Source organism: Grammomys surdaster, unplaced genomic scaffold (genome assembly GCF_004785775.1).
Source record: "Grammomys surdaster isolate TR1022 unplaced genomic scaffold, NIH_TR_1.0 196, whole genome shotgun sequence".
NCBI classification, from domain to species: Eukaryota; Metazoa; Chordata; class Mammalia; order Rodentia; family Muridae; genus Grammomys; species Grammomys surdaster.
In genome coordinates, this window is record NW_021604641.1 from 2,968,106 (window position 1) to 2,994,733 (window position 26,628).

At 34.4% G+C, this 26,628-nt stretch overlaps 1 protein-coding gene across 1 annotated transcript in view; it reads right to left on the reverse strand.

The window, feature by feature from the left end:
* Positions 1-5,175: 5,175 nt before the first annotated feature.
* The window catches only part of Cdc73 (cell division cycle 73), a 116,697-nt gene continuing 95,244 nt past the window's right edge, over positions 5,176-26,628 (reverse strand). Inside the window, exons 14-17 of the mRNA XM_028769951.1 lie at positions 16,998-17,159; positions 15,034-15,134; positions 11,250-11,391; positions 5,176-10,497 (exon numbers count right to left, since the gene is read on the reverse strand). Coding sequence (XP_028625784.1) covers positions 10,461-10,497; positions 11,250-11,391; positions 15,034-15,134; positions 16,998-17,159 — 442 coding nt within the window. The 3' untranslated portion in view covers positions 5,176-10,460. The remainder of the gene's footprint in view (positions 10,498-11,249; positions 11,392-15,033; positions 15,135-16,997; positions 17,160-26,628) is intronic.

A 26,628-nucleotide genomic window follows, 5' to 3' on the forward strand; every position in this document is an offset into this window, starting at 1 on the left:
TGGTGTTCACACAGCCATAGTGGAAAATAGTAATCAGTTAAAAGTTTAGGACAAAACCCAAAGAATATGAATGTTAACTACCAACTAACCACCCTATCACTATAAGTTAATGCTTCCAACAAAGGTTTTGTTGTTGCTGCTGTTGTTGTTGTGTTTTAAATCTAGTGGTTGGCAATAGTTACTCTTCATGGCCAACTTTACTAAGAATAGTCAACTAAGAATTAAAGAGCAATTCCAGTGAGGACTAATGAAGAGGAAGAGCCACGCTGAATGTGGGTGGCACCAAGCCCACTGGCTAGGAGTGTGGTATACAAGATAACAGGAGGCAAAGGGAAAGCCAGTCTACTGCCAATGGCCTCTGCTGTGCATCTTGTCCCCCAGACATGAAGAATGGGTTCCAATAATTGATCCTTCAGGCACATGAGACAAGCATCATGGAATGAGCCCTCTGAAACGGTGAACTCAAATAATTCCTTTTTATTTCATGTCAGATATTTTGTCACATCGACAAGAAAGTAACCAATACAGTGTTACAGGTCTCCAAATCTAAGCAACATACTTCAAGGAGCATGCAAGATGATTCACTGAAGTGCTGGGGGGAAGGGACAATGAGTATTTTTATTTAAATTAGGCTTTATTAATAAATAACATATATATAGATACAGATGCTGTTACTTGATCTGGATACAAGGTGAATTAAGAACAAGCCTGACAGTGGTGTCCTGACTCCCTCATTCACCAACAATTTACAGACATCTCACAAAACAGTAAAATAGAACAAGAGGCTCTATAGGGGGAAATGACAGTCAGCCGTAATTCACAACGATGACACAACTGAGCTTTCTCCTAAAGTTGCTCTTTGCTAAATTACAAGGTTAAAAGTTATGAAAACAGATAACCAAAAAGTCCAAGGTTATTTTCTAGGAAAAAAGTGCTACTAGGAGAATATTTTGAAAAAGCTTACTTAAAATACTTTGGTTTGTGCTTTTGTGGCTGAAAACCTAGCTTTCTACCTAGCAAAAATTTCAAGATTCGCAATTTAATAACTTGTAAATAATGTCTAAATCTATTTTTAAAATCTCCAAAACATCAATACAATTTTTTCTTAAATAGTCCAAAGTGCTTCTGTAAACGTTAGAAAGTCTTTTCTAAAGAACCAGTGGTTCTTGGACTAAGTGCTAAAACAAATGTTGTAATCTTCCAAGAAGCCACACCTTTCTTCACAGGGATTATGAAACCTCAGAATATTTACTCTCTTCATTCATGTTTCTGGGTTTTACCAAAAACAGCTCAGTACTGACAGTGTCATTTCCTATAGAAAAGGGTTTATTGAATTGAGATGTCAGATTTATATTACAAATACTCAGTTACTCTACCACAGGATATTCATCTTTGATTAATTTACTTTAAAAAAATTTTAGGGGAATTTTCCTCAGATAGCTAGAGACATTGCCTATGCATCTACAAATAACCTTGTTATGACAAGAGAACTAGAAATGTGTTATTCTTTTTCCTTTGAACATTTCTCTTTAGCCTAAAACCCAAAGACCCACACCTCTTCTTGCACAGTTAAGTGGGCATTTCAAATATTTCAAAAGTAAACTGATCCTCTCAGTTATCATTACCAAATTTCATACTTTCATAATTGTGACCACTTTACTTAGAATTTTTTCAGCTCCTCACATAAAAGCAAAAATGTTGCAGTGTTGCTGACTGTACTCTTATACACTACAACAAATCTCTGTACTTTCAAATTTGCTCCAAAACCTAACGATTTCTCATTTTTCCACCAATATCACAGTGGCCTATACCTTTGTTACTTGACTAAATTATTGCAGTAAAGATCTGGTCTTCCTGGGTTTTTCCCTTTTTACCTAAAGATGGCCTACTCTTTAACCAGTCAGAGTGACTCTTAAGTATCATTCCTCTCAAAATCTCCCTAACAGCTTCTGCATTAAAGCCAGTCAATGGATCTTACTCAATCCATTAAGACAACAGAATCTTGTTCCCTGCTGCATCTGCTCTCACATTTCAATTCCTGCTGCCTCACTAAGCCCGGTGGCCTCCTTGTCAGTCCTTAAAATAGCAAATATCCTAGCTGATGGCTTTGGAACTCTTCACCATCTGGAGTACTTTCTTCTCATATATTCACAAGGGTAACTTCTTCACGTATTGAACAAATGTCAATTTACTTGCCTCTGGCTATCTATATAAAATGGTTAACTTTGGGCCAAGGATGTAGCTCAATGGCAAAACCCTTGCCTTGAGTGTACAAGGCCCTGGATTTGATCCTTAGTGCTGTAAAATGGTTATCTCTGCTACCATTTTATTCCAAAATAATATTTCCTCTGCTTCATTTTTTAATGCATCACTTGTGACTACAGGGAACAGTTGTTTAATATCTATTTCTTCCCTCCCAATGGGAGTGTGGCTAGTTTTTGTTCATTAGCACAGTAACTTATCACTGACACAAATTAAACAATAAATGTTCAAATGAAGCATTCGCCTAGACCTATCTTTTCCCTCAATGTTCCTCGAAACAAAGTTTTTCAACTATTGGAAATTTTCTCTAATTAGCTACATGTTGTGCCCAATACATCTTGCATTTACTGGTTGGTTCTTCTTAGCCTCACTCAATATTCTGTATTTGTCTCCTAGAGGTTATGGCCTTTATATATCTTTCAAGTTTTGCTTTCTCAGTAAGTTATTAAATCTGGTACCAACTTTGGCTAACATTTTAGTGGTTTTCTTTTGCTCTATTCAAACTGTCCCCCATCTCAACCAACAAGGCCTTGTTGTTTCTCCTTTTTAGTCTACTTTCCTTTGTCTACTGGCTCCAACTTTGGCACAGATCATACCATGAAATATTCTAATCATTGATAATCATAGACAAGAAGTGAATTACCTCTATGTTGTGGGCTGATGGCCTGTTAGCCAGCAGGTTGTCAATTAAAACATAATGAAATTTCCAGTTTCCCCACTATTCAAAGACTTGCCTTCTCCAAGCATAATGAAACTGAGCTCCCCATGAGACCCAGAAAGTACACTGGAAGGTGTACTTCCAGTACACCTTGGCAGCACAGTGTGTACACCATCAGTTTTCCTCTAAGTCTTTAAAAGAAAGGCTCAAGACTTTAGAGCCCCAACTCCATATAGACCAAACAGACTGTAAACTTGTCCTTAGTGACACCACCACTTGTCTAGTGATTAAGAAAGATGACTGGCATAAAGAGGAGAGTGAAAGTAATCAAGTCTTTTCCAGAACACCACTGGTGTTTAAGACAAAAGATGCCAACGAATGCATGCAAAAGGTATAACTACAGGGTGACAAAATGAATATGCAAGAGACAAAAGATGGCAAATCCTGCAAAAATGAAAAAGTGGTAGAGAAATACAAGTCCCTAATGAGTTGGACACTAGACCAATAGAAAGAAAAGATGCTCGCATGTGTATTCAAGGCTTAAGCAATACAGTATTGCGAAGTCCATGGCTTCTGTTTCCTCTATCAAGAAAAGGTAAGGCCACTTAAGGGAAGAAAATGGAGTGATAATGGGTTGCAGCTGCATAATCAAAGAATTGGTAGGAAAGTGAGGAAAAATCAGATGGAAAAAAAACCCTGGCCACCAAAAACATAAGGCATACCAACCATTTCATGCTAACAATGAAAGAGATACAGAAGATTTAGGTAAGAATCAGAATAGCATTTAACTAACCTGTCAGAAAATTAGGTTAGTGTCATCTTAAGTTTATTCTAAGTCTAGAACAAATTGAGTAAACAAGCAGCTCAGAGAAGTCAAAAAAAGTTCTCTTGAATATGAAATATTTTCCAACCATCAGTATAATCAGGGATGCCTTTTTTCTAGCACCTAGCAGTCAGCTCTCAACTCTTCAAGTTAGTCTTTGTAAAAGAGATGCATAAAAAAATGACTTTGGTACTGGCACTTATGAAAATCTTGATTTCATACATCCCACTCAATCCTTCTCTTCTCTCAAGCTCAACTTTATAGAAGCTTTGAGTATACAGAAGTGCCATCTTCTCACTTCCACTGGCTCTTCTCCATGATTTACTCTTTGTACAAGTTGGATTCTACCTGCTGTCAACTCATACCATCCTAGCAAATAAATCTGATTCCTTGGCCTGCTTCTAATTCTACAAAAAACACCTAAATCAATAAATAAATACATGAATGAATCAATCTAACTTTGATTCTCTACACATTTGCAACTAGCAGCTAAAATGTTGCTAGAGAAAAATCACATCAGAGGTCTACCTAGCTCCCAAACTTATTCTACTATACTTCTCTATTAAGTACATATTCCCAAATAACTTCTCTTCAAAGCCCAAGATCAACTTCCTTTATTCTTAAATTACTTTAAAGCTCAATTTATTTTATCTGTGATTCTATGTTTGTTTTTGTAATAGGTTATTCATTATAGAATAAAGCTACATTACCTAAAAACAAAACATTTCAAAGCATTTTACAGTTAAAACTACCAGAAATATAATGATGCTGAAAACATTAATGAGCCATACGGCTCATTTTTGTATCTTTCAGTGATTAGTCCTGATAAAACTTTCAAACTGCTCCATTTCAAGAACATGTATTTTATCTGACAATTTAAAAAAAAAAAAAAAGACATCATCACATTTAGTCCTAACATTGGGAATTCTAGGAAGGCAGTTCCCTAAGAACACATAACCATGTTTTACCATAGTGAATGACCTACTGTGTTCTCTGCTAGGAACTCATGGGCAAAGGAAGCAGAGTCCAATAAAATATCAAAACGTAGTAACAATCTCTCAGATGTTTTCAGCTTCAGTTTGTGCCCTCAGCATTCTGTACATTAGTCCAATATTCTTCAGATAAGAATGAAATACAAATTATAAATGCTGGGACAAAGGTTCTGCAGACAATCTTCAGAGCTACTTGACTAAGTTTTCTATGGTCATTTAAAAAAATGCTGTTCAGCTTTTCAATTCACCCTAAAGGCTGATCATTATACACTTAAGTAAAAAAGAGACTTATTTTGGAATATGTTAAAGAAAAAACCTTACCTAGCAATATGGTATTTATTACTAATATGTGCACCTCTGAGCCTTAAAAAAAAAGAAAAGTAACTCAACAGCATATTCACTTTCTATCTCAGTTACAAAGACATGGATCTAAGAACAGATGACGAAAAGGAAACAGAAGTTCATATTTATTGAGCATTTATGAAAAAAAAATTAAACTTAAATACGGCCCATTAAATCCTTCATTAGAAAACTGTCACATCAGATTCATATATTATTTCTGGCATTGCCAGTATGACAATGTTAATTAATTATATGGGAATATGGTTTAGAAATTTATGTTAAAATCAGGATATTTATATGTAAAATACTGGGATATACTTTTAATACTATTACAATAACAAGAAATTTGACATACTTCAATTATAAATTCAGTAGGCTATAAAACCTGCTGCCTTGAATTCTAGAAATTATTTAACTTATTAACTGAAAAAATAGACTAACAGGATTTAACTCATTGGTTCCAAAAAGTAAACATCTTTATTTCCTGAACAGAAATACTATGCCTGATAAATCCCACTTTACATAAAGACAACATCCCAAACTCATAATACTTCTGCCTTCTTGGTGGTTATACATTGGGTACATGAACACACAGATACCCACCTCCCCTCTTTCTCTCCTCCTCTCTCCCTCTCTCCATCTCCCCCCCTCTCTCTTTCTCTTCTCTCCTCTCTCTTGTTGTTTTGTTTGGAGTCTTTTGGGGAAAATTAGGGGATGGTAGATATATTCCCAAGATTTTTAACAGCAAACTGTTGTTTGTATGTAAAATAAAGCTCCCAAAATGAAACAAGAATGAGGACATTTCATCAGGTAACAGAGGCTTCAAAGTAAGCTCTACTCAGGAACTGCTCTGCTTCACAAACATCACTAGTTAATGATTAAGCAAGCAGTTACAGTGGATACTACCAAGGAAGGAAATAATGTCACCTATTCAGAAGTCTAACCCAAGTTAAAGGTTAAGTAGCTTTACTTACATTTAAAATAGAAACAAATTTAACAGCATACAAAATACTTGGAAAGAATGTTTGCTTAATTTTGACATATTATAATCCCATCTTTTTAATTTTGGCACAAAACTAGTTGTAGTCCACAAACTTTATTCATATGAAAGTGCTTACTGCATTTCAGTATATGGCAAATTATAACTTCCAAGATACTCTTATGAACAGTTCCTAATACACAATCTCAAACACATCAATGACCTGAAAGCATAATTAACCTATTGTGCACTTATTAAAAAGAATTATTTATACAACTATTATAAATTTTCAATTTTTTGCTAGTTGTTCTGCCAACATGTTAGTGCAGAAACTATGTTAGAGCCAACACATACTTACTTCTAAACTCGGCCATGAATACACCAGAAAATTTAGGATCTAATTTAAATCCCTAATCAAATTCTCTAAGTCAAGGTTAGTCAATTCTCCATTCTACTATAAAATGAAAGAGAATCACCATGTGAAAATAAAACACAAGTGGATAATGAACATTCAGTTCAATGATTTCAAAGTGAATATAATTTAAATTTCATTTATTTAAAAACCACCACCAGCTTTTCAGTTAAAAACAAATTTCTACAGATTTTATCTTATTTTTTTTTCTCAACATCCTATGTGAATTTGAACTCGACAGAATGGCAATTCTTTTGACTTGTATGTACATACATGTGTGAGCATTCACATTCATGCTTTAAGAACTTTCCCTGGGGTAGGGGACTAAAGCAAAAAATAAACTTCTCTAGTTTAGCTATGATTTAAATAATTTCACAATTCATGGTTCAGAGTGTAAGTCAGTGGTCGAAGTGGTTGCCTAAAAAGCAGATGGCTCTGAGTTTATTCTCAAGCCAACAAATAACAATAAAACAAACAAAACGCAACATAATTTAAAGCCACGTACTAAACGACTAATTTTGACCAGCTTCAGTATTATAATATTGTAAGATACTGTAAAATGTCAAAAAACCTTGCATAGCTCAGTGTCATAAATAATCCCTGCCCACTTTCTAAAAAGGGAACACTGTCATCACTTTGTGTTAAGAGTCACAGAAATTTTTATTCAGGTAAAAGTCTCTCTTCAATGCTTATTAGATAGTGAATCTTCTTTAGGTGAAAACTCTGTGTAAACTAACTCATACTATGCCTTTCCTTTTCATAATTAAATTGTATCCTACTCTGCATAGCAAAGAAAATAACAGTTCCTTGAACTTAAAAACTTGAGGTTTTGTCACCATGAATTACTTATTCCTGTATAAGTTGCCTTTCTGTCTCTGCTAAAAAATACTTAGTAAAGCAATAAGTGAACAGGAAACAAACCGTAAGCTATAATACTAATAATGAAATATATTAAATGTTGTTTAAATATTAAACAGCAAAATATCCTTAAATAAATAAGATTTGAATTCGTCATTTGGGGATATAGGCCAATATCACCAATGTAAGAGATGGTCTAGTGCAAAGAGTGGCCTCAAAATCTACACACACACACACACACACACACACACACACACACACGCACACACACACACGCACACACAAAACATACATAGATGAAAAGAGGAGAAAACAAGACCCTTAATTCTGGCACTACTTCCAGTAACAATGTAAATAGGTGAATCTTACCCCTTTCTCAAAAACATTTTTTTCTAAAAAAACTTTTGAAAATTATTAATATTTTTTAAATGTCTCCAAATGGTGAGCTTCTGTTTAAAAACTGCATAATTTTTCTTACTGTTACTTAAGAGATTATAAATAACAGAGACCCTTCCTTTAGGTAAAGCTGGCAGGAGTACCTCCATTAACAATAACTTATAGGAAGCTGAACTTAGTAATGTGTACTTCATCTTCATTAAATTATCTATTTCTTCTCATGCCCTATAACTCTGTATTCTCAAATTGTAAGATCAAATAAAGTCAAAACTGTGTTAATGGACGTATGCTGAAAATATACCATCCATTTACACATATAACTAACTACTGAATGCCTAAAGTGCAAAGCTGTGTTAGGTGCTGCTGTAGAACTGAGTCACAAGAGAATAATGAATGACTGGTAGAGCATAGTGAATGCTTTTTTCATTTCCTTTTTCCTTTTGTTTTTATAACTATCCATTATAAATTTCATAAACCTACTTAAGGGTCCACAATGTTGAAACTAATTTTTTAAATTTATGTCCAAGTCTATGTATAGCTAATGAAACAAAGACTATGATACAGAAGGAAGAAGAGCTACTAAGAAAAGGTCAGGTAGAAAAAGAGAAAGAAATAGATATATGTGATAGCAAAGAAAAAGGAAATGGAGGCAAGAGAGTTGGGGCTAGGGAAAGAACAATGTAAGAGGACATGGACCCTTCAGAATGCTGCCATGAAACTCATTACCTTGCTACCTTGAAAAAAATTTAAATTTTAAAAATAAAACAAGAAATTCTAGTACACAGGATCTGATTTCAAGACAGTTATAAAGCATAGTTCTAGCTTTACTGATGTTAAAGACGATATCCAGAAGCCTTTGCCTATACACAAAACAAAGATAAAACAGACAAACCGTATCCAAAGTATTAATTTCAACCACACTCTGCAATCAATTAAACTTCAGTTATTAAGAACAAATGCCAAACATCTTTATGGAAAGGTGGTAGTTGATGTCCTTTGCAGTAGTCCTAACAAGTAATCTTACATTAAATTATTACAGGTTTGAGTCGTTGACTATTTCATTATGGAGAAAGTTTATTCAATACATAATTTAAGAATTATTTGTATGCTGAGAAATTCTGTGAACAAAGTGAATTTTCTTTTATCATCAAGAAAAGAATGCAAGAAGGGGAAATTGTGGACAGAACTTACTAAAACTACAAAAGTATTGAAGCCATTTAAAACATTAGCTGTTTTTCTTCTGGAGAGCCCCCTGAATTCCATCTGAATAAATACTTCTCCATTTTTACTGATAATGGACTTTAGTTGGAAGTTAATAAAATAATTGATTCTCATCTTTACAATAGCATTAAGTTCTAAAGAGGCTATGTAAATAAATTTGCTTATTTACTAAGTAAATAAAATTACTAAGTAAATAAATTCACCTGAATAAAAGCAAGAACTAAACGTTTTACTGTGCTCCCCCAATTTGATAACCTAAGAGATAGTCACTGAGGAAAACAAGACACAAGGTGGATGGTCAACAACAGCTCCAATGACAAAACCAGTTTCAAGGAATGAACATTCCTTAAGTAGTAAAAGACAAAACCGGGACTCAAGGAACATGGTCATTCATTGCAGCTTTGATGCAACATTCTGTCTAAAGAACAGGAATAGTAAAATATTTTACTAAGTTAAAATATAGGTTTTATATTTTATACCACATTGAACACACACACATAAAAATACCAGTGTTTTTATCTTGTTTCTGTTCAGACACGTAAGCAAATGTGTTCTTTGGTGCCTGGGAATTTATCAATATTTAGGGATAATGGAAGATAAGAAGTCCCAAGTTAACATGTGTACAAATAGAAGACTCAAAATCTTATCGCATATAAAATAAGAATCAAAGTCAGACTTAGAAGAGGTTCAAGTTACACTGTAACTACGCTGACACATACTCATTCCCCAAATCATACTTTAGCTTCTCGAGTAAAAATCACTACAGTCTATTTCACTTTAATCTTTTTTTTTTTTAGATTTTGTTTCAAGTGGAAACATATCCCAGATAGAAATATATCACTTTAAGTTTAAAATCATTAAAGTCAACAAAGAGAATGTACATTCATTAAATGTATTCATTTACAAAAGAAATCTTGGAAAGGCTGAACAGTTCAACTGAAACTGAAGACTTGTTCTTGATTTTTCATTATTCCTTTTTAAACATGAGTTAGTATAGACATAGTATACACACAGGCTGACTTTCAACTGATTTAATAATTACTTCCCTTCAATAGGGTTTTAAAGTTCTATAGCTAAAATTTATTACCATCATGACAGTATTTTCCAGTAAAAGGAACCATAGAGCAATGAAAAATCAGAAGCAAGATGGCTTGAAGAGCCTAATAACTCCTAAATATACACACATTTATAACCTGTATTTATTTCTAAAGAAACAAATTTTAAGTAATGCTAATTTAACCAATAGAGAAAAAACTTCTATCAAAATATACAATTTCCATTACAGACTAGAAGGCTAATATTAAAAAAATAGTTGTAAGCCAAAAAAGTTTGCTTGTATGGATGGGAGGCATTGCCTCTTTGAAGCACACAGCATCAAACAAGGCCTTATAGAAGACTACTCTGTGTCCTTCATTTACAAGTTCTTGAGGAATTCATAAAGCTTGGTTTCAGTCTGTAGATCAAGCTATATCCATGCTTCTTAATCCAAGTTTTCAGAACAGGAGGAATTAAATGATTCAGAATCTCAAGTGGGATTTATGCTTTACCATGTATCTGGGGAAAAAATACAATAATGGGTTATGATGACAACACAAATTTTAAAATTTTTAAAATATTACATTTAAAAAGGGATGACTGCTTTTTTATAACTTAAAATCACTACAAGACTAAATACTGTTTTATAACTGGAAACTTGAGTCTGTACCTTCTAAAAACTAGTAAGCAAAAGAAACATTATTTCTCATTAAATTCTATAACCTACCAGCTTACTGAAAGCACATTAGTCTTTACACACTATCAGTCACAGCTATAAAGTTACCTCATGACTTTCAGAAAACTGATACAATCCAATATCAAACAAGCTATATATTTGTAAATTATACAACAGTTGTTAGAAAGAACTCAATACTAATAATTCATATAAATAGTAATTCAAATAAGTGTAAAAGTTAAATTCCTTTCACAAGCTTACAAAGTGCATGGGTCACCTGACTCCAGGCTCTCTGAGCAGACAGAACATGAAGTTCAGAAGGTAAAACAGTTCATGAGAGCAAGATCACATAATATTTATCTTCTCACTCAAAGTTTACTGTAACTCTAACAGGCTCTAAACTTGTTCTACATTTACATATAAAGTCAATAAATCAAAGTATTTGTCAATCATCAGTTACTATGTTGGCATCAAATCAGACAATGTTCAAAGCAAGGAATTACAGAATGTAGCTCATAACTTTAAAAACTTTAAATTGATTTAAAAAAATGAGTATAATAAAGCATGTGTGAGTATATTATAGAATCATAATTACCTATCCAATGTTTCCCAGAAACGTAAGAAAACTGGTCTATCCAAATGACGTTTATGATAGCTGAGTTCTAATACTGTTACATCCCATTTTTGAACATTTGGATCTAGGCGAACTTCATCATACTTGAGATGGAAGGCTTTAACTATAAGGGGAACAGGGAGAAAAAAAAAAACAACATTCTTATCAAAACTACAGCCAAAATTATGAATATACTTTATTGAAAGAAAATATACATATAACATAAATACCTAAACAAACAAAAATTCCAATCTTTCTACTATCAACTGAAGCTATACTAGCACTGTAACCAGTGATCTCGAAACAGCCAATATGGTATATCCTTGTGAAATTACTAGGGGAGTGAAACTAACAGGACTCAGATGCTAGTAAGATTTTTGTCACCAGAACACAGGTTCAGTTAATTCCAGAAGAAGGAACCTCAAATGAAAACTCCATTAGACTGGCCCAGAGACAAGTCTGTGGGAGCATTTTCTTGATTAATGACTGATGTGAAGAAACCCAGTCCAATGTGGGGTAGTACTATCCCTAAGCAAGCCTGAGAAAGCCACAAAAAGCAAGCCAAGAAGCAGCTTTCCTTCACAGTTGCTTCCTCTGCTCCAGCTCAGTTTCTGCCTCTCAATAATGAACGGCAATCAGAACACAGAAGTCAAATAAACCCTTTCTTCCCCCACTGTCTTTTGGTCATGGTGTTTTGTGATAGCAATAAAAGGCAAACTAATATAATTTGGGTTAAAGAAAAGATAGAGAAAAAGAAAAATTTGCGATAAAAATAGCTAAAATCTAGTTAAGTAAATATAGTACTTACATATAAGGTGAACTATTTTATGCAGTATGAGTACAACAGTGACCAACATAAACTCTCGACCTTCACAGAATATATATTCTAGTAGCCAATAAATAGACAATATCTGAACAGTGGAAGTCAGCATATTGGTGTTTCTGTTTTTCTTGACATAACATCTCATTTATGTAGCCCAATCTCACCCCAAATACACAGCAATCTTCCTACCTCAGTTTCTCAAATGCCAGGAATACAGGCTTTAGACATCATGTCTAGCTCATACACTGGCTTGTGACATTAGTAATTAATCAGGGTTCAATTCTTCAAAGGAAGTTGAAATGAATAGATGGAAAGGTCAATAAATCTTATTTTAAAGCTATTTCCTTTAAAAAAAATAAAATTTACTGTATGTAAATTTAATTATAAGAATTCATTAAGAGATTCTGTGTTACAGATCTGAAAAACCCATTTTCAAGTGTGTCACATAAGTAAACAATTTTTTGAGCATTTTTAAAATTATGAAATTATTACATTAAATATAAATTAACATTTTAAGATACTTTTCAATCTGCTTATTACATTCTTTGTTTTTCTAATCTGTCAACTGTTTTGCTCTAAATAGCTGCTTAAACTACATATGAAGGGGTTGCTGAGATGGCTCAGTTAGTACAATGCTCCCCACAATGATGAACTGTAACCTGAAATTGTAAGGTGAAATAAACACATTTTCCTCCTAAGCTGCTTTTTGTAAATGTATTTTATTTCTGCAACACAAATGACACTAGGAGAAGCACTAAGAGCTGAAAGACAATATAGTCCTAAGTTTCTTCTGGCTTAGGAAGATCACTGAAAAAAACTACACAAACCTAAAGAGAGTAAGACAAATTATTGATGTTGCTTGTAACAAACTGTCATATCCCATCAGAATATTAACAAGTATTTATCAGGCAGTAAATCAGATAATCCCACAATCTTGAGTTAAGCGACTCAATTTTATAAAATGGGGAGAGTTAAAAACTGAAAATTTGAGCCTAGAGTGACTTACAGGACAACCAAGGCTACACAAAGAATCTCATCTTGAAAAACCAAAAATAAAGAAATGAATGAATGAATAAATAAATAAGTAAATAACAGAAAACTGAAAATCTAAGATTTCCTTAAAAGGGTATTCAGAATTTAAAGAGAAATGATAATTTAAAATGTATAACAGCCAGGAAAAAAAAAACTACTAAAAAACAAAATAAAATAAACCAACCCCTTGAGATCAAATGAAGCCCAGTACTTGACAACAAGCATTGTAAAAAGTAAGGAATGAGTCAACACTGTAGACTTCTAATAGGAGGTCAAGACTATCCACTATTGGGAGATGGAGAACAACAACTTTAGTGAAATAGCCATGCTATAGTGGTTGAAGTCCTGCGCACAGCATTCATGGAGATGACTGTTTCAAAGACTAGTTGTAACAAAGAAGGTGTGAGCTCAAGTCCATGGTTTGGTTTTGTGATTCCTGTAAATATGGAAAAATAATTCTAACCACTGCCAGAAAGGAGCCAGGATTTAAGCAGCAATGAAGAGGAAGGATAAGATGTAGAAGAAAATCACTGATCACTGCTAAGTTCTCTACATCCTTATCTACCTTGGAAGAACAATAATCTTAACAATTGTTTCAAGGCACAGGCCAAGAAGATTTTGTACTTTTCCACCACCTTGCCCTTCTTACCCCCTCCCCTTGTAAAACATGCTATAAAAAAGCATTAAAAAAAAAAAAGAAAAAAAATTAAAAAAAAACAAAAACAAAAACAAAAAAAACAAACAAACAAAAAAAAAACAAAAGAGGGGGAGTTGGATGCTCAAGGCAAATATGCTACCGATCACCTCTGACACCCTGAGACTAATAAAAATTATGCTACCATTAAAAAAAAAAAAAAAAAAAAAAAAAAAAAATCTTAACAATTGAAATACATGCATTAAACTTCTAAGAAAATTCAGTATTTACATCTTGAAGTTAACCTAATTATTTTTAAACAATAGTCCATAAGGCAAGTTTTTTTTTTTAAAAAAAAAATAGGCACTTAACGCTTTCATTAAATTTCCATTCCCTCTATATATTTCTTCCACTGTGATATTTCTATAACTGCATATATCATGTAATAACTAAATTTTATATAGATTGACTTTTGCTGAATTAAAACGTCTAAGACACTTATCAGCTAACCCATCTGGGATGTTTACCAGATTGGCCTTTCCTCTTTATTCAGATCTCTCAGCTCAAGTGTTTTATCTTCTGTGTTTTGTTTCTTAGGAACTTGTAATTTTTATGTCTTTATTAGATAATCTGCCTGGCAACAATGCAATTACCACAGCAGGAGCAGCCCTTTATTCATTCACTCACCTTTGTGCTCTCAGCATATAAGAATGCCAGACACACAGATTTTTTCAATATCCTATGAATGAATTACATATATTACATCTACTGTTGAACATACATTTGTGTAAATTGATAAAAATAGATAATGTAATCTACTAGGTAGAAGGGATATTCCAACTATTATTTAGTTGGGGGGGCTATATAATACATTGCTAAGTATTTTAGGGTTTTTTACATCATTAATATTTCAATATGCCTGTACTTTTTCTTTCAGATTGTAACAATATTTACATAATGTACATTGTATAAATTAATGATTTTCACTGTGATATTTCTATAACTGCATATATCACATAGTAACCAACTTTTATATAGATTGGCTTTTGCTGTGAAAATCATTAACATTGGCAATATGTCACTTATTTTTATATACAATCGCAAAGAAAATATTAATGTACAAAAGACTTTAAAAATACAGGTGTTAAAGGTTAGTATAGTATGTTACTTAATGGCAATCCTTTAATACAGTCATATGCAGGGTGAGTTACATGTGGCTTTTTCTCTTAAAAATTAATTCTATACTGAATAAGCAAAAAATATATGGAGAATCTTACTTTTTGCAAATATGTCAACTGGTGATCCATCAGGGAGAAGCCATGGCCAACCTTTGAACTGCCAAGCAGGACCTTGTACAAAAACAGCTACAACCCGATCCCTACAAGCAGAAAGGAGGACATGGGGGAGAGAACACTTCAAACTCGAGCTTTAACCACTGCAAATCCTTAAAAAAGGGTCTCAGAATTATTCATATGGCAGTCTTGCTAACATTCCTCTTGGTGAGACAAACATAATTAACTTGACTTTTTCATATGTTTTATGATATAAACTTTAATGACTCCTATGCTACACACACACTTATGAACCCCCACTCCTACCTAAGTCTTCTGGAAATAGTTGCAAGCATAATAGTTTCAGGTCATCTTTGTAATCTTTTTTCTTCCCTTAAGTAAATAATGTACTTAAAGATGACAAGAATAGGGATCAGTAGATTAACCAAACAAAATGGTTTTAAATGAAAGTTACTGGAACTTCAAAAACATGTTATTTAAATTTACTAAACACTAAATTATAGGAACTCTCTAACCATTTTATGAAACTCCAAGACTTATTTTCTTATCTTCTAGTTCCTTACGAAAAAAGAGTGAGTATTAAAAAAATCTCAACTTTTCTAATTTTTCCAAGCTTTAGCTAACTATTTACCCTAAATGTTAGTTTGGTTTTTAAAGCAACTCATTTCATTTCAGCTGTACAAACTAGTTTTCCAAGAAGGAATAAATCTCTTTTTAGCTCCTCCTCTTTCATTATTTTCCATAATATTTAATTAAAAATTATATTAAGTAACACCTTAAGCAGTTTAAGCATACAAGAGTCTGGAACAAAACAATGATGGCTACTTACCATTAGTAACATTAACTATTTACTATGTGAGAATGCTGTTTTAAGCAAATTACAAATAATCATATTAACACATTTCATTTTCAAGAGACTCAGGTGAGGTAAATACTACTATAGCCCATTTTCAGATGAGGAGACAGACAATATGAGTATGTTAGAGAACAATCCATTGAAGAGAAGGCAAAAGAAGAGACAGAGGAAAAAGGAAGAGGAGGAGGAATGAAAATAATGATTAAATCTTGGGCACTAGTAGGAAAAGTTGTGCTTAAGGACTGATACATAAAAAGAATAATCACCTCAGTATTACTATGGAAATAGGCTACCTTTTTTTAAAGGTCTTCAGAATGTTCAAAAATCTTCATGCTACATATTAACAATCACAGTCAAGCAATTAACCAGCTGCTCAAGGCAAGTATAGAATTAATGCCAATAATCAGTTTTCAGGAAGCTGAAGCAAGAGGACTGCTGTGAGTTCAAGCCTAAATCAGAATGAGGTCAAATACATACATACATACACACACACACAATCACAAACACATACATGCGCAGACACATGGACACAAGTACCCAAAGTCACTGAGAAAAACAGCAAACTTAAAATTCTTACTATTCCTGAAGTTTCTGAATTTAAAATTAAAGAATAAACAAAAAATATTTCCTTCTGTATAATATATACCTGAACTTTCAAAAACATCTTCAGTAGAGCAATACACAGTAAATTAAATGTAATTTACACCCTGTAATAGTTGTGAGAGTAAGATATTACTAGAATGTCAGCATTACTGATATGCAAATTAGATTTTCATATATGGATTAATAAACTTTCCAAGATAATCTTTTTATAAAGTCTGATACCTGTTTATATCCTTTAAAAATGGGCAGGAAAGGTGGCTGACCACATAAAGGTGCTTGCTACCAAACCTGACAACCTGAGTTTGATCCAAGACACATAGGAGAAAAGCTACTCCTGCAAGCTGTTCTTTGATCCCTGCAAACATAACGTATCATGCGCATATATCCAACATAAATATTCAAAACAATTTAGAAACAAAACATAAATGTAGAGAGAATGGGAGAGGGAAGAAAGAAGAAAGACAAGAGCGTGAGAAAGGGAATGTCTCACCAGTCTTGAGGCATAAGTTTCAGGGGCTGGTCTACTACTCTGTAAGGTACTGTGACACTAATTGCTGTGCCCCCCGGTTGCATCTGGTCTTTTCTTCTCTGTATTAGTGTTTCATTTTCTCGTTGACAACCCTGTTTCTTCTTCTCATCTGATGGAACAAATCTTTGAAAAAGCAGAGAAAAAGTACACAATATAATGAACTAGGAAGATATATTAATACTTTATGCTAAAATGTTTTCTTTTATGTGTAGATCTTAATAATTGGAGAGTATGGATCTTTATTTTGTATACCAAAATGAAGCAAGATTTCATGTGTGGACTATGTATGTGTATAAACAATTAGTAGTCATTAGTGAGCACTCAGAAGTTGTAACACTAACTTGAATTCTCAAATGCTATTAATTAGAAAACATAATGACAAATCAAAAGATCATTTGAAAGGAAGTGATTGTGTGGTTGGGTAGGATTGCTCACTGATGACTCAAATCATCTGAAATTTCACGAGATACCTGAAAGTTTTTTACACTTGTTTCAGAAAAATTAGAAAAATGACATCAAACTTCCATGTTATCTTTTAAGACTTTACAGTAGAAAAATCAGCATACAGCAAATATGTTCTAAAAAAATACCACATACAATCATATAGTATTTATCAACTCTATGTAGTTTGATTTTTCTACTGTATCTTCCCAGTAAAAGATACATCTGAAGAGATACTACCATTCTAGAACTTGATAGTGTTTTACAAGCTATAACATATTAACTATAACTCATAACTTATAACTTATAACTTATTCTAGAACTTGATAGTGTTTTACAAGCTATAAGCATATTAACTGTCAACTTGAATAAATTTAGAACTGTCTGAAAGCACTCCTTTGGATGTGTCTATGAGAGGAATTCAGAAAGGTTGACTGAGGGAAGATGGATACCACTTTCCCAAATGTAAGAGCATAAGACTGAATAAATGGGGAAAAGTAAGCAGAACACCAGTATCTATTCTCCCTGCGTCCTGACTTAAAATAGAGCATCTCTCTCTCTTTCTACCATGTCATGGCTTTCTATCATGACACCCTCTATTAAGAGTCAAAGAAAGAGTCCAAGTTGCCTTTGTCAAGTATTCTGTCAGAGCACTGCCAAAACTACTATGTAAAGCACTTACAAACATTCTGATTTTTAAAATAAAAATAATTCAAACATATGATCTATTTTCCAATGCTTAGGCCCTACAAACTAAATTAGGAAATACAATCCATGGGCTCACTGAATATGTACTTCTTTTTCCTCCATGTTTCAATATTGTTTATTTATCCATCAATGAACCAGTAGCATAAAATAGAGAAGGCCAATGCCAGTAACTTGACACCATACTTACCCATTATTCATTATTTACTATATGATTTTCAATAAATAGTTTGTTTAGAGTGTGTGTGTGTGTGTGTGTGTGTGTGGACATTAGGGTACATTTTCAATTTACGACAAAGATGTAATAATATTTCTAAAAATGCTGCTTTTGCTTAAGTGTGGCCATTGCTCTGAGAAGCTAAGACAGCCTGTAGAGGGAGGACCATGAAATGGTTCAGCAGAAAGCACTTGCTACCAAGCATGGTCCACACAACAGAAGGAATATGTGCTTCTAAAAGGGTAGAAAAGGTTAAAGGGTAAAGGGCTAAAAAGGAATATGGATGTCTATAGTGGGTAAGGTTCCTTGAAATTTTTCATAAAATAATGCTAATTATGAGGTCATGAGAGGTTTTAGTGTTTGATTCCAGCAATGGAACAGAACTGTCTAGGCTGCTTTGATTTCATATCCATTTAACATTTACTAATCACTTGCTACTGTAGTTTTGCTTATTTTTAGTTAATCACACTTATATGGAAAATGCCAAGTTTAATAGCAATACTTTGGATAAAATATTATTTTAAAATGTATTTATATAACGTTGTGTTTATAAATACAATCTATATATCATATATACATATGATATATAGATTGTATTTATATAATGTTGGAAACAATTGTAAACCAAAAGGAACTGATGAAGGTATCTAGAAAATCTGTATGTGCAAGTGTGACACATTATTTTAAATGTTAGAACATACACACACACACACACACACACACACACACACACAAAGCTGAGTCTCTGTGCTCTTGAACTCTCATTTCAGATGCACAAAACGGAGCTCTTTCCACCAAGACATTTTGCACATTCATCATTTGTCAGTTATAAGTCTATTTTCATTCACAAAAATTACTGCCCAGGTTCAAGCAGTTTTCTTACAGATAAGATGTGAAAGAACATTTAGTGACTGCAAATTTTACTCTCTGCATTTATATATCTTTGGAGTGTGTCTTTGTGCAAAATTTCCTCTTAGAACTCTAACTTCCGGGAATCCCATGGCCAGAACAACACTTTGTCCTCTAAATAACCATGTAGTCTCACCATCCTTCTCTCAAACACGTTGACAGATAACACATTTGTGACACTTCTACAATATTAGCTTCATTTTGTTAGGGGTGTTAAAAGTTAGGATGTTAAAGATTAAGCTGAGTTCCAGTTTCTGTTTCATTTATCACTGAAGGACTACAAGAGAAAGAATCCTTAGTTTTATATAAAATGAAACAGAATTTATGCCAATTTGAACTATGGGCTACAGCCAATACTATAATTGTGTCAAGGAGGTTTCAATTATGCATTAATTGCATGGTGAAGCCTCCAGCTGATTCAGTCAGTAAGGGAGACATCAACTGCAATGTGTCATTAAACAATGAGGAAAATGTTTTGAATTTGGAAGAAAAAAATGAGCACAATCTATCCTAAAAGTGTGGTCCATTTAGTTGTGTGGCTTCTCTGTAAGAAGGCTAATAATAAAAGGGAAAGTTAATATTTTGTTAGCTCTTCAAAATATGAATATTAGACTGTATTAAGATGAATACCACATAAAAATTAGTTAGAAGGAATTTTAAAAATAACTAATCCAAAATTATAAAGAGTTAAAAAAAATCCCAAGAACAAGGCAGCCAGTCTCACAGAAACTACAATCTATACCTTAAACAAGAAATTTTACAAGTTAAGATAAATACATGTTACTCTTGGACTCATAAAACACACACACTGCTTTGAAATACTCAATTTTAGGTCAAGTCTCTATTTTCCCTATGTCTCCCATTATGTTCCATACTCCCCCTTTTTCTTCATTTACTTAATACTATAGTTTAAATTTAAATAGTATATCTATAGCATTAGCTATCAAAATATAACAAGGCCAGGTCACTGAGGAATTCAAAATTTAGTTGAAAATCAAAGATTGAAATATATTTGCATATTAGAAGGTGGAAAAGATGCCAGGCAGTGGTGGCGCACGCCTTTAATCCCAGCTCTTGGGAGGCAGAGGCAGGTGGATTTCTGAGTTCGAGGCCAGCCTGGTCTACAGAGTGAGTTCCAGGACAGCCAGGACTATACAGAGAAACCCTGTCTCAAAAAACAAAACAAAAACAACCAAGAAAACAAAAACAAAACAAAACAAAAAAAGGAAGGTGGAAAAGAGGGCAGAGAGATAGATCAGTGGTTAAGAGCACTGACTGCTTTCCCAGAAGGTCCTGAGTTCAACTCCCAGCAACCACATAGTGGCTCACAACCATCTGCAATAGTATCCGATGCCCACTTCGAGTGTCTCTGAAGACAGCTACAGGGTACTCACATACATTAAATACACAAGTAAACAAGTATTTAGGAGGAAAAGAGATACATTCCCCCACATGGTCCTCATCACAGGATTTCTCCTGATTGGGTCAAACTAGATATAGTCTATATCTTTTCTAGGTCACAAAATTGTAGAAAACAATAAATTTCAACTCTTTCTTTTCATTTAAAAAACATCAAGAACAACTACATCCTCACTTATAGCAGCACATAATATATGAGAAGTGGTAGGCAAGGTGTTCAGTCATTACTTAACTAACGGGTTTAACTTGATTCTGATTCTATCAAGATGTCACTCGTGTGTATTTTTCACTGTATTAACAATATAGTATAGTTTCAGCAGGAAACTGAAAATGACTTTTTACATTAATTGCTAAGAGATTTACCACTTGCAAATAATGATTTCTGACAAATTACTATCACTATCTTTTAAGCTTCCAGAGAAGATTGGACTTTCTATTTCTATATTGTGTTAGTTGCTTCTTGAATATACAAAAATCAATATACACAACAACCTTTCCAAATAAGTTATCAGTAAACTTTAACCTCTTAATTTAGGCACCAAACAGAATTGATTAAATAAAGGTTAATACTTTCTATTGTTAATGTACACCAAAATGAAGAATCTATTTATGGCTAAAGTGGGAAATATTTAATGAGATATTTTGCACCTTTTTCCTCAAGCACAATTCAAATAAGAAATATACACATTTCTTAACCAATTAATGCACATCTGCATGACTAATCACGATATGTATAAAACACATTAAGTATAAAATATATGCTTACAAACTTCCAGTTCCAACAACACAGTATATCTTACAGGATACAGTCCTCTTACTGTCAGCAGTTAGAAAAGCTAGATCAAATATAAACAAAAAAAGTGACAACCAATTAAGTGCAAGGATGTTGCCAGAAAAGGGCACATATTTCTATGGGTTAGATTTTACCATTTATATAAAAGAGTACAACCAGAATCTCAGAATAAACAAACAATGACAAGATTAACTAGGCAAAAAACTGTTTTCACTCAAACAGCAAAGAAATTTATCTATGTTGGCCTGACTTTATAGTTGAGGTAGGGAGAAGCTTATAGATGTCAGCCAAGGGCTAGCCCTAACATCACTATGAGTTTAAATTTATATTTACCCTAATGAATCAAAAATCCTTAAGTGCTTTAGGTAGTATCAGAATATCTAAAAAAGCAAATACAAATTGACAGAGACACACAGACACACACACACATGCACACACACAAACACTACAGAAGAGCATGTGTTCAGTCCAGAATTTCTTAAAGCAATGTTCAGACTCATGAGGTTGTTTGTTTGTTTTGAAGATTGGTACTTCTGGGTAAGATAGCAAAATATAACCTTATAGTCAGTACAAAAAAAAGGACATATTATAGTCCATCTAAAAAGTGCCTTAAAAAGATAAGCAGTGAGCTGAAAAGAAGCTGAGCCTAATAGTACTAGCAGGAAGAGGGCAAACTAAAACCCCATATAAAAGGGAAGCTGAGTGGAGGTAGTGAAAATTAGCAGTCCTGACCTAAGGAGAGGTCCAAGCCCTTAAAAGCTTCATATCCAGTTGTGAGACTGTGATTTCTCTTCAGGGCATGTCAGCATTGGGAAGGAACCCCATTTTGCTACTCTGCATCACTCAGAGTAAGAGCTAGGCACTAACTTAAGAGAAACTCTATTACTTAAAACTGAGCCAACATTGTATATAAGCAACACGACAGGGAACCTAAAACAACTGTGAAAAGGGTGGATAGGAATCTCATAAGCTAAAAAGGGAAGACGACTGGGTGCAGGTAGTTAAGGGTCTAAGTCCGCCCTTGGAGGCTGGAAACCAACCTTACCAACTAAGAATGGTCCTATGCCCCAGTCCCTGACCAACCTTGAGAGCAGCAGGCAAATCAACCTCTGGTACCACCTACCTACCCTTCATTGCTACATAGCCCAGGATCTCTGAAGAGATCCACCCCAAATGAGCTAATATTAAGAATTATAAAATGAAGACTCAGAATCTCTGCCTATATAGACTGAGCTCAGTGCTGTGGTTGCTTCCCACTTAGGAGGCATCCTCCATATAGAGTACTAGCAAGCTCAGAGAGTATGCTGTGGGGAATCTCTGGAGGGTGAAGCAACTGGCCCAGCACATAGACCACAAAGCTAAGTATGGCTAACAGGATCCTGTTACACAAGAAGGGAAGCTACTCAAGTAAAGACAGATTTAGCAGACATTAAACACAGCATAAACCACAGGAAAGTGGTTTTTCCTTTTTTAAATTCCTATACTTTAAAACTCATGGTTTTATTCATTATTCTCCCTCCTACATTTATCTAATTTTGCTTGTACATTCTCATTTGGGAAAATCTTTTGGGTTTTGTTACTAATTTTTAAATAACTTGTTTTTAAAGAAAGAACTTAAGGATTTGTGTGTATATTTGCCAACATATATGTATATGCACCTCATATGTGGTGGCTTAATAATTAACCATACTTGGTCAAAACAGAAAATGGCATATACATATGAAATGTCATAGTAAAATCCTTTACTCTATGTGCTAAATTACTTTATTCTTTCTCTCTCATTCATTCATTCATCCATATATATGAATTAAGGACTAGAAACGAATAACCTATGGCAACCATTAAGACTAAATTACCAGGTACTCAATATAATTATATCATGTGCAATTTCTATTTAATAAAACAGAACAAAATCACTATAAACATATTATGGTTCCACTAGTTTCCAGCCAGTGATTACAGCACTCCTCTCAATCATCTCAAACACAGTATTTTGAGATCTTCTACTTTCTTTCTCTTATATATGAAACACTGTAAGAGAAAAGTGTCCTAAAGTTTCCTGTCTCTTAGCCATGTTTTGTGGAATATGCCAAGGTCCAGCCTCAGTGTGAGGAGGTCATGAGAAGGTGGTAATGGGAGCCACGCTGATTCAATAATGACTCAGTCAGTAGTGGATACAGTCAAAGGATACAAATAGGAAAGGAAGAAGTCAAACTTTCACTATTTGCAGATGATGTGATAGTATACTTAAGTGACCCCAAAACCTCCATTAAAGAACTCCTAAACCTGATAAAGAACTTCAGCAAAGTGGCTGGATATAAAATTAACTCAAACAAATCAGTAGCCTTCCTCTGCTCAAAGGATAAACAGGCTGAGAAAGAAATCGGGGAAATGACACCCTTCACAATAGGCACAAATAATATAAAATACCTTGGTGTGATTATAACCAAGCCAAGTGAAAGATCTGTATGACAAGAACTTCAAGTCTCTGAAGAAAGAAATTGAAGCAGATCTCAGAAGATGGAAAGATCTCCCATGCTCATGGATTGGCAGGATTAATATAGTAAAAATGGCCATCCTGCCAAAAGCAATCTACAGATTCAATGCAATCCCCATCAAAATTCCAACTCATTTCTTCATAGAGACAGAAAGAGCAGTTTGCAAATTCATTTGGAATAACAAAAAAACCAGGATGGCGAGAACTATTCTCAACAATAAAAGAACTTCTGGGGGAATCACCATCACAGACCTCAAGCTGTACTACAAAGCAATAGTGATTAAAACTGCATGGTATTGGTACAGAGACAGGCAGGACAATCAATGGAATAGGATTGAAGACCCAGAAATGAACACACAAACCTATGGTCACTTGATCTTTGACAAAAGAGCTAAAACCATCCAGTGGAAAAAGGAGAGCATTTTCAACAAATGGTGCTGGTTCAACTGGAGGTCAGCATGGAAAAGAATCCATCCATTCTTATCTCCCTGTACAAAGCTCAAGTCCAAGTGGATAAAGGACCTTCACATAAAACCAGATACACTGAAACTAACAAAAGAGAAGATGGAGAAGACTCTCTAATACCTGGGCACAGGGGAAAAGTTCCTGAACAGAACACCAATTGCTTATGCTCTAAGATCAAGAATTTACAAATGGGACCTCATAAAATTGCAAAGCTTCTGTCAGGCAAAAAACACTGTCAATAGGGCAAAACGGCAACCAACAGATTGGGAAAAGATCTTTACCAATCCTACATCTGATAGATGGCTAATATCCAATATATACAAAGAACTCAAGAAATTAGACTCCAGAGAACCAAATAACCGAAAAATGGGGTACAGAGCTAAATAAAGAATTCTCAACTGAAGAAGCTCGAATGGCCGAGAAGCACCTAAAGAAATGTTCAGCATCCTTAGTCATCAGGGAAATGCAAATCAAAACAACCCTGAGATTCCACCTCACACCAGTCAGAATGGCTAAGATTAAAAACTCAGGTGGATAGTAGATGCTAGCAAAGATGTGGAGAAAAGGGAACACTCTTCCATTGTTGTTTGGACTGCAAGATGGTGCAACCACTCTGGAAATCAGTGTGGCGGTTCCTCAGAAAATTGGACATAGCATTACCTGAGGACTCAGCTATATCACTCCTAAGCATATACCCAGAAGATGCTCGAACATATAACAAGGACATATACTCAACTATGTTCATAGCAGCCTTATTTATAATAGCCAGAAGCTGGAAAGAACCCAGATGTCCTTCAACTGAGGAATGGATTCAAAAAATGTGGTACATTTACACAATGGAGTATTACCCAGCTATTAAAAACAATGAATTTGAGAAATTCTTAGGAAATATCATCCTGAGTGAGGTAAGCCAATCATAAAAGAACACACATGGTATTCACTTACTGATAATTGGATATTAGCCCAGAAGCTCGTAATAGCCAAGATTCAACTCACAGACCACATGAAGAAGGAAAACCCATGTGTGGGTGCTTCGGTCCTTCTTAGGAGGAGTAACAAAATACTCAAGGGAGCAAATATGGAGACAAAGTGTGGGACAGAAACTGAAGGAGGGGCCATCTGGAGACAGTTCCACCTGGGTATCCATCCCATGTGCAGTCACCAAAGGTAGATGCTGATGTGGAAGTCAGGAAGTGCATGCTGATAAGAGCCTGATATAGCTGTCTCCTTAGAGGTCTTCCAGAGTCTGACATATTCAGAGGCGGATGCTCACAGCTAACCATTGAACTGATCACAGGGTTCCCAATGGAGGAGTGAGAGAGAAGATTGAAGGACCTGAAAGGGTTTGCGGCCCCATGGGGAGACCAACAATACCAACCAACCAGAGCTCCCAGGGTCTAAACCACCAGCCTGGGAGCACATAGGAAGTGACCAATGGCTCCAGCTGTTTATGTAGGGGAGGATAGCATTGTCAGGCATAGATGAAAGAGGAAGTCCTTGGTCCAGTGAAGGCTGGATGCCCCAGTGTAGGTGTATTCGTGGGTGGGAGGTTGGAGTGGGCGGGTGGGTGGTGACACATCCTCATAGAAACAGGAGGAGGGGGGATGGAATACGGGGTTCCTGGGTGGGAGGGAGGAATGGGGAAAGGGAATAACATCTGAAATGTAAATAAAATATCCAATAAAAAACTATATACATATATATATATAGATTTATTGTATATGATGCAAGTGTTCATTAGAACAAATGTACCATAAATGTATATGTAGTCTTTCTAAAAAGGAAATTGGGAAGCAGCTACTGAACTTTTCAAAAGGCTAAACACCTGTGAATTAAAATAGGACATACATTTCATTTGTACCTTTTAAGCTTTTACTTCTGCGTATATCAAATGTCTATGGCCCACTCTCTAATAGGGCTACGTGCTCCTGGTAGGGAGGTCCATAGAAAGGACCAGAATTTGTTTTAGAAGCTCCTCAAGGTCTCCAGATAAAAATCAAAATATAGCAATTGCTTTTAAAAACTGAGAGCATCCTTTTCCTAAGAGCTTCATCTAAAAGTTTCTGTAACTATCTCTAAAGCAGTGGTTCTCAACCTTCCTAGTGCTGCAACAACCCTTTAGTACACAATTCCTCCTGTTGTGGTA